At 35.3% G+C, this 9,693-nt stretch overlaps 1 protein-coding gene across 1 annotated transcript in view; it reads left to right on the forward strand.

The window, feature by feature from the left end:
- Nucleotides 1-8,386, forward strand: part of TDRD12 (tudor domain containing 12) — a 33,099-nt gene extending 24,713 nt beyond the window's left edge. Inside the window, exons 22-29 of the mRNA XM_032987152.2 lie at nucleotides 254-346; nucleotides 2,462-2,631; nucleotides 3,718-3,839; nucleotides 4,967-5,021; nucleotides 6,627-6,740; nucleotides 6,823-6,976; nucleotides 7,070-7,136; nucleotides 7,494-8,386. Of these exons, the coding sequence (XP_032843043.2) occupies nucleotides 254-346; nucleotides 2,462-2,631; nucleotides 3,718-3,839; nucleotides 4,967-5,021; nucleotides 6,627-6,740; nucleotides 6,823-6,976; nucleotides 7,070-7,136; nucleotides 7,494-7,579 (861 nt within the window). The 3' untranslated portion in view covers nucleotides 7,580-8,386. The remainder of the gene's footprint in view (nucleotides 1-253; nucleotides 347-2,461; nucleotides 2,632-3,717; nucleotides 3,840-4,966; nucleotides 5,022-6,626; nucleotides 6,741-6,822; nucleotides 6,977-7,069; nucleotides 7,137-7,493) is intronic.
- The last annotated feature ends 1,307 nt before the right edge of the window (nucleotides 8,387-9,693 follow it).

Below are 9,693 nucleotides of genomic sequence, written 5' to 3' on the forward strand. Positions count from 1 at the left end.
AAACTTCATTACCAAATTGCATTGCTTATTAGTATTGCCAGTAAATATCTGCTATTGAGCCAGATTCTAGGAAGTCAGTTTTCTTGTTTTCCTACAAAATAATGAAGTGAAACTTCTCTGTGATGTAAATGGATCCTTCCAGAATAAGTTACCTCTGCTTTTGAATCTGTGAGGAATAACAGGGGAAGGGTAGCCTTTGTAAATTGACCTGTTGGTATACATCTTGGGTACAGTGAAAATTTATTTTTCCTAGGTAACCAATTATATTCGCTATAAAATTAAAGGAAAACTACATGAAGCAAAAATAGTATGTACCTTGGGAAATACAGCTTGGGTCGACCCAATGGTAGGTACAGAATTGTAGCATTACAAAATGTTTGTATCTAAACTCCTTTAACAAGAGCACCCATTCTTCTCTTTCCTTCTGTCTGTACCTGTTAATTTTATTCTATGTGGTATTCACGTAATACTGTTGGTTAATTTACCGTAATGGTGTCTGAGCACTGGAGCAGGTTGCTCAGAGGTTGTGGACTTTCCATCCATGGAGATACTCAGAAGCAATCAGGACGTGGTCCTGAGCAGCTGACTCTAGGTGACCCTGCTTGAGGGAGGGAGTGGGATGAGATGACCTTTAGATGTTTCTTTCTACCTCAGTCGTTCTGTGATAAATATGTATGCTTGTATGTAGATGGAATTACATGATTGAGCAAAACTTGAACTTTAAATCTGGAGAGCTGAATATGTGCCAGTAACAGAACACCAATTTAATTATAAATGTCATACGGACTATTCCACCAAGTTAGTAACAAAATTATATTTTGGAGTTACTAGTTTTGTATTTTGTCCTGTAAAATCAATTCTGTAGTTTGTCACACATTACTCTGAAAGAATGAAACTTTGATCCTTGAAGATGACTGATATCCAAGACCTCTTATACTAAATCTAATTTATTCTGTTTATATTTCTAAGTCTTTTCAGTCTTTTATTGTTCTTGCACTAGTTCATAGTTCATTTCAGTCTAAATTTTTCTGCTAGTTAAAAAACACTTTCAAGCTTTATTAGAATAGAAAGATCGAGTGCTCTTATTCTTGGATTTTTTTTACAATTTCACTTACGCTAACATATAGAAGACTGCTTAGTCTTGTTAATACTGTTAATACATAGTGTTGTAAGCTTTTCTTAAACTGAATTTCTTTCTATCAGCATTCAAAAGAGGGCCTATAACCGTCAGTTGGATCAGCCTGTGATTCTGAGCTTTCAGATACTAAGATTTTGTTTTTACATCTTCTATGGCACTAATCTCAGACATGTGATGAAGTTGATTTAATTATTGGTTCTGTGAGTTGACTTTTTAGATTTTCGTGAAATTAAAATGTTATAGTTAGCGCCATGTTTGTATTGTTCTTCTGTCAGCTCCCTGGCCTTGTAAGAAAGGCAGTGCTGTTCTGGACCAAGTATTCCTCTTGGTAGTGCCGACTGGAAGGTGGTAACTAGGGAAAAGCTAGAGAGTATGTCATCCATGTGGTAATGTTTGCTTTCAGTATTCTCCTGTTCTAAAGCTTTGCAGGTAGGAGATTGCCTCAGGGCTGTGTTTTACTTGAAAGGAGTTTTTCTTAAAAGGTAGGAATCTATTCTGAGGTTACATCAAAGGACAACTAATCGGGTGGCTTTGAAGGCGTTACTAATGGCATGAACAAACTAGTTGCATTTTTATGATGTCTGTTAAGAAATAACTTAATGAGTAAGGAGTTCTGTGAAGAATTGTTATCAAAGGTCGTTCACAAGTTGAGTGAATTCTTTTATTTTTTTTTTATGGTCTGGACAAGTTCATCAGAAGGGCTTCCCTAGATCTCCGGATTATGATGTGCCTCTTGTGGCTGCTTGTTCCTGCCAAAGAGTACACTAAGCTATTTCTGTGCTTTTATCATGCTGTGTTTTCCATCTGACAATTCAGTCAGCTGAAAAAAACAGTGGAAAGATAAATTGATTTGGAAGTAATGGTCATTAGTAGCTTCTTTTCCCATACTGTGTATATCAACCTTTCTCTGATTTCTATGGTTTTGGTTTTGTTTTAGGGTTTTTGTTTTTTTTTTTTTTTTTTTTTACTGCACCCCTTCTCCTATCAGTTCCACTGTTATTTGGGTCTAGAAGTTATTGTAACTGTGGTGCGTATTTTGGCTGTAATTTGTGTTAATCAGGGCTAGAATTCTTTACTCCGTTGCCATTTTGGTTCTGTTAGATGGGACTAGCTACTAGTTATTTGAACCATTATCACGATGAAAAAGATGGTGGTACTTTGAAAACAAACATGGATAGGTTCCTCTTTGAAAATTTGGAGAAAACTAATTACTTCCAGATAGAAATAAATGTCAGTATGTTTAAAAAAATACTTAACAGCTTAGAGTTGGAGAAAGACTATCTATGAACTATGGTTTCCATTTAGTATGTTTTGTAATTCAAGGTCCGGTTTACCAGGCTTTCAGATTTGAAGATGTCGATCAATGAATACAGTGTTCGATCTAAGATTTTGTCTACGGGTCTGGGAACTGATAATCCAGATCATATAACACAAATTCAGAAGTTGTGCGGACACGTGAAAGTATTAGATCATGCAAAACAATTGGAGCCTTTGTAAGTGTTTACAAATTTTTTTCAGTATATACTTACTGAGAAAAAAAATCTGTTACTTAATTTTAACTGGATGTTTTCATGATTAATATTACTGAATGTGATTTTTCATTTAAACACAGACAGTAGTGTTTGTGACATATCTGCTTTCCTTTAACTATTATTTAACCACATAGCCATTATGGAAAGAAAAGTACCAATTCTAGAAAATATTAAACTAGTATCTCATTAAGATTAAAATTACTTTTAATCTTACTAATTTACCTTCAAATTAGTTAAGCTGTGTCAGTTCTGAATAAAGGTGGCTGCACAGGTATTTAATACTAAATCTTCAATATGGGTTAATTTAAAAATTAGTATTTACTTATGCAGACTGAAAAATTAAGTGATAGCTCAATAGACTAGTTTCAGTCCTCTTATGCCACTAGATGTTTGGAGGTAACGGCAGAAATTATTTTTCATTTGGACAGGTGACTCAATGTTTCAGAAATTATGCAGTGCTGTGTTCTTGGTAATGTTCTCACAGAGGCTTCCAAGGCTGTTGCAGGACAGAGGGTCATGGTGCCTATCTCTGAGCTCTCAAGTAGATTGACTGTTGCAATGTTTCCTGAATCTTCAGTCCAGCTACTGAAGTCCCTAGCTGTACAGCTGGAAAGTCAGAGATCTTTTACTAATAAGTGAAGAACTTCTCAGTATTCTGAAATGTTTACTTTATCCATGTCAGATCGGAGTATGATGAAAAAACCCCCCAAACCTACTAGAATTCCTTGTGAAAGGGGGAATCATTTTCCTGTCTAGGTCTATCACACAGAGTAAGACAAATGGATTTTTATGATTCTAAGGAAATGCTGGTACCATCACAATTTTAAATGTTCTTGTAACTTGGATTCCTGTATAAATTATTCTTACTGAGTTACTGAAGCTCAGCAACCCTGTGGTGAGATTTACAGTCTGCTTGAAGTGCATTTTATTGTATTTTTTTGTATATATTAAAATGAAAAACTTCAAAAGGATTTCCAACAATGATTGGGATTAAATATTAAACATATTTAAACCCCTTCTTTTAACAATGTCTCTTTCTGTGTTCAGAAGCGTAAAGGAGGATACAGCTGGTCCAGAGAATGCATCCAACCCACAGAATATGTCAGTACAAGAAAATTCTACTGAAAACTGTAGTTCTTCTAAAATTGCTTCTGGGAATCATCCATTTGGTAAACCTTCTCATAATTTCCAAGAATTTTAAAAATCTAATGAAAGTTAGGTGTTTAAATGTCACCTTAATTCATTTTACCAAATGCAGACTTCTCTGAGTATATGGAATAACACCATATAGCTAATATTTACAATAAGCCACAAATACCTTATAGTTAGCAGCCCAGAGGTGCTCTGAGAGTAAGCCATGTTAATACAGTTGTATTACTATCTGGGAAATACTCTGTCCTGGGGAGGCTCAGAATTGTTTGACTCTGAATGGAACGTGTGAGCAGAAAATATCCTGTAGAGAGGATGAGCATTTTGCTGTCAAAGGCCATAGGGTTGAAGGACACTGAAATCTGTTGAAATACATGGTAACAGCATCCATCTCTGGGAGGTTTTTTTTTAATTTTTTCTTTATTTTTTTTTTCAGAGATTCAGGGCAGTAGAAGAGGGCTTGTTTATTTGGTTTTTGGGGGTTTTCTTCATTGTTTCTTTTTTTGTTTTGCTTATTTTTTTCCTTTTTAATGTAGTACTCAGGGATGTGATATTGGGTCAGTGGAGGCTTAAAAGCACATAGTTTTGTTGGGGACAGAAGGTGATCTGACAGCAGTTGGCATATGAGTTTGGAGCAATGAAAGCTGAGTGATTAGAAAGTTGTTGCACTTACAAGTCGAATAAGATCCTGGAGTGCTTATCGCAGAAGACTTCTTTTTTCCTGGTGTAGTAGAGTGTTTCAGTCTGTGATGGTAACATCAGTATCAGTTGTTTCATCCCTGGAACCGTCAGTCAATTTCTAAAATGCCATGTTTCAGGTTTCAAAGAAGTAATGTCTTAAAACTGAAAAAACCTTTACCAGACCTGGAAAAAAGCACTTTGGTGTGTGGTGTTATTTGGTTTTGGATTTGTTTGTTTTTGTTTTTTATTATACCAACTGTCGTACTCCTTAATTCAGCTGAAAATTTTAACTAACTTTATGAAATCTTTCCAAATAGGAAGTTCCCAATATAAATGCTAAATACAGTCTTGCAGTAATAATTTGATTGCTAGCAAGTTACTTCTATGACAGTACTGGGGTATTCTGGAAGTATCTGGTTTCTGTAGTATAGGTAAGTATAAAATATTTTTCTGAATTTATTTTTAGATGGTGTAACTCAAACAAAGGAAGCAGAAGACTCTACCTTGCATCAGCATAAATGGTACAACAATTCAGAGTGATTTGTTTCCATGTTTGCTTTTTTTAATGTGAACTGCCAAACAGGACAATCATCCTTACTGAGATGATGTGTTTTGTGAGTAAATAGGTATAATACAGGTGGGAGTATTCTGTTACATCAGTGTTGAGTTTGAGATTACTGTTGCTGTTAGCTATATATATGTATATATGCACTTCATCTTGTGAATCCCTTAATTTAAATTGCTCTTCTGCTTACTCCTGGAAGCTACCTTTATCTGTTGAAATTACATAATCTTTGATTAAACACCATAGTGCTAGGAAGTGAATGAAAACACTTTTTCAGCGCAGTCCATGTGTGACTTGCACTTGTCTGGACTATGTTTTAACCAAAGACTGTCCTATTTGAGGTCTAAATTGTAAATCCTAACCTGTCTCTGCGTATTGGTATTTAATGAAATAAATCAGTTCTGTGTCTCTACCCTTAACATGATTCTGTTCTGTAAAAAAAACCAAAACAAACAAAAAAACCCAAATACCAGATTTTATTTTGATAATGTGTCTGCAACACAGAATTATGGTCCGTTTCCTTTTTTTTCCTCTTTTTTGAAAGTGGATCTGTTATCCTTATTCCTTTATGGATAGGGGAATTTCTGTTGATAAATAATTTGAGAAGCATGTGGTAGAAATGAATGTTAGTTTGGTTTTGATGAGGAGTATGCTGGGGGACATCTTAGGCGTGGTTTGTGGGCAAAGTCAGCAGATAGTGGATCCTGAGAACTTTTTAAATTTCTCACACACATTGAGACTAGACAGTGCTTCCCTTTGGTGACTTAATCTTATACCTACTAATGCTAGTATGGGTGATTGATATTTTCTTGTGCAAGTACCAGAAGCATTTTGTATTTCAGTCTGTTGGAGAAGTTCTTGCTAGGGTGACTGAATCCACATGTATTTCATTCTGCAACTTGGCTAGGACAGTTTAAGATTTTCTCCATTATGTAATACACATTGAGGTATGGCTTAGCAGTTAAATTAATGAGGGTTTGGATATGACTGAGGGTATGATAAGGAAAGTAACCTGAATGAATGGATATTGCTGTCTGCTAATAGGATTTCTCTTTCACTGGTTAAAACCTGTCAGCATTTAAGGGAAGTTTGAGGCATAACAGCCGTAGAAGAATTAGTCCTGGTGGAAATATATATTGGTGTCTGTGGTCAGTTGAAAAGTTCATGTTGTCTTTTAGAGGTTGGTCTTGCTACTGTTTCCTTTTCCTTTGTCATTTCAAGATTAGACTGTGATACCATCCTTAAATGAGGCAGTAAGTTTGATTCCTTTGGATACCAGGGTTAGTGGATTGTGTGTCCCCACTTGCACTAGTAGATGTACTTCTCCAAAGTCTGAGATTGCAGTGATTTTGTAGCAAGCTTGGCTGATGTCCCACCATGTGCTTTCCCAACACTGCTGTTCAATGTCAGATTACTGTGGTTGAATACACCTACAGATGCTGAAACTCAGCTGGTTGTTTGTAACCTAATAGAAGAATTCTGGCTGTATGTGAGACAGCTTATCTGGAAAACAACTGAATTTTATTTTGGAAAAAATCAAATTGAACTTTCTCTATTTTAGCTTTTATCCAGAAATAAAGTGGTTTCAAAATGAAGAGACTGTTACAGTGAAGGTAAAAGTCACAAGTGTAGCTGACTTTAAATGTGAGTTCTCTAAAGAGAAGGTGGTTTTCAGGTAGGTTTAAGAAATTTAAGTATAATAAACAAAATGTTTGACTGCAGCTTGCATTTAATTTTTTAATTTTTTTTAAATGTAGTGCTTGTTCAGGAGACAAATTTTACTTGGCTGACATGGACCTACATCAATATATACTTGCAGAAAAGTCTGTGTGTGTAATTAAGGATAACGAGGCCATTATTGTTCTCGCAAAAGAGAAAAAAGAAGCATGGCACAAATTACTGAGGAACAAGGTGAAGTGGAAATTAATTTGGGAAATACTGAGTGTTTTGAACACATTCACTGTGCATCAGTACAGATATTTCAAACAATGCTTTTATCCACAGAATCTACATGTATCTTTTGATTTTGAGCACTGGGAAGATTTGGAAGATAAAAGCCCTTTTCCAGTTGGTAAGGAATGAACGAGTTGGTGTTTATAGCGCATAAAATGATTAGCATCCGCATTTTTGCACAGGTGTTACCTGAAATACTCATTTTGCATATGTGACATTTAGCTGGCTTGCTCAAATTCTCTGAAAACAGGTGAGAGGACCTCTCATAGCAAACTATAGGCAGCAGGATACTTCTCTGTCAGAATAACATGAACAAAAAGCAGTTTGAAATAGCTTTTAGTGTTTTGGTTTAGTTTGTAATCTAAAGTGAGGGGTTTTGATGTTTTATTTTGTTTTTTTTAATACTAATACGTATTTGTTCTGAAACTTGTTTTTTCTTGCTTGATCGATGATAAACTTTGTTAATTACTCCTAGGTATTAAAAAACAGTGTTGCACTGATGCAGTAACCGAAGAACTTGTTGACTCGTCAGAAGACAGTGGAACAGAAAGTGATGAGTAATTTGGAGACAGATCTTTTTCCTCTGATAAGAAATATGCTTCAAAACAGTTTCTCTTGCATGAGTCTCTCCACTAAAATTCATTAAACACATAGGTTGCAGAAATGTCCTTAATTTTAGGAGGAAAACAGTGAGAAAGCTCTTTATCTTTAGGCTCTGAGAATCTGAAGTACTCCATAGAAGAATGTTATGAATACTTTGGCAGTGCATTCACTTTAAAATTGTTGGCTTTAATGATGTGCATGTATGTACGTGTGCCATCCCAAACAGTAAAATCTAAAGATTAAACTTGGATTGTGAAGCAGTTGAATTTATTAGTAATCACAGAGCTTCTAGTTTATTTTGTCTGAGTGAGTTTGCTGTGTTAGCAATAGTTAGTAGTTTTTGAAGCTTCACAAATCCTGAGGACATGTCAATTGTTCTACCATATCCCTCCTCCATACAATATCAGTTTGTCAGCAGTCATCACATTTGGCAGTTCTGCATCAAGAAATGATGTCTCGACTCCAATGGCAATTTTTGTTACTTGATTGGAAAGATGCTGACTCCGTATGAAATACCACAGTGCAGCTCACTGTAGTAACTATCTTCTGTACAGCTTTTCTGAAACAAGCACTGTGATAGATTTTGTATTTGTTTTCAGTTTGGCATTTTCACTTTTTATGAATGCTCTTATTTCATTCCTCTTGTCTAAAACTTCTCTCCATCGCAAATGAACAATAAAATCTCCGTCTGTTTAGCCTTAAGACTTTGCCTTTTAATATACTGTCTTTCAGTAAATAATTTTTCAGTGTTAATTTGTGCACATCCAAAACATTGCAGTAAAGTAGTAATCTAAAAGATATATATAATAAAATAATCTGGTATCTGTCTCTTTGCATCTGTAGATTTTTAAAGCACATTAGTGTCCCCACCATAACTATATGGTGATTTAGAATAGAGACTTAACTTTACAGATTTAAGAAGCCTAAAATTTTGTTGTATTCTTGGCTGGGAAGAATATTCTTGCTTGTTGGGGATTACATTTTCAAGAAGCACTGGGATGCCTTTCTTCAAGAGTGGGAGGACTATATTAATATGTTTACACAGTTATGTTTTTTCTAGTATTAGCATATAATAAAGCTTCTTCTTTATAAATATTTAAGCATATTGCTGATGCCTGTGGAAAACTGCCATGTGACAGAAACAGTTGTAATTTTTTATGTATGGTTAAAAAATTAGTGCTCACAACACTGACCACAACTGAGCTTAATTATAACCTTCACCTGAGTACAGGTACCTGCATAGCTGTAATTGTTGTAGAAGTACTTCAGGAAATAGCTAATGTAGCTATTTTGGTATTGTGATGCAAACAGAAGACTGTCAGATCACCTACTTGAGAAGAAATAGTGATGGGGCAGGCTGTTTTCCTTCCTGTGTTTTGTTCTTTTCTCCTACGTGAAGGAATTAAGTAGTCAGACAACATTTTGTGAAAAAATACTTTTCCTGTGTTTTGAAGCCATCCCTGCTCTGTCTGCTTGAAATCCTGTACCCCCAAGATGTCATAAGAACAGATTTTTGCTTGCTTTTCCCATTTTCTTGTCACTTAAGACACTGCCTATGAACGTCTGTTGTCCTTTTTCCCTTCATCCCCCAATCAATATCCCTGTTTCAGTCTTCAGAATTGTAGATAGTCATTCCTTATACAAAAGTATTCTTTCTGCAGTCTTTCCCTGAACCTTCTGGTTGAAGCAGTGGTTTTACCAACTGGGGTAGGGAAACAGCAATTGTAATAGTGTGACTGGGACAAAACAGTGTGATAAGTAGACACTTTGTATGTAATAACATAATTAGAATTTTGTTTTGTTCTTCATTGCCTTAACCTTGAGTTTGTTTTATCCTGGTTGCACAGCTGATACTTTCATGGATCTGACTGTAATCAGAAAATCTCCTTCAAATGAATCAGAACCCATCATTTTTATATGTACTTTTGGGATTGCTTTTCCACAGAGGTAGATGCAAAATTATAGGAACTTTATTTCTCTGTAGCTGCAGAATTATAGAAATAGCTTCTGTAGTTGAATTTGCTAGGCTAGTAAGTATGGATTTATGATCTTAAGCCAGTTACTCAATATTC

This window comes from Tyto alba, unplaced genomic scaffold (genome assembly GCF_018691265.1).
Source record: "Tyto alba isolate M040663 unplaced genomic scaffold, T.alba_DEE_v4.0 Super-Scaffold_26, whole genome shotgun sequence".
NCBI classification, from domain to species: Eukaryota; Metazoa; Chordata; class Aves; order Strigiformes; family Tytonidae; genus Tyto; species Tyto alba.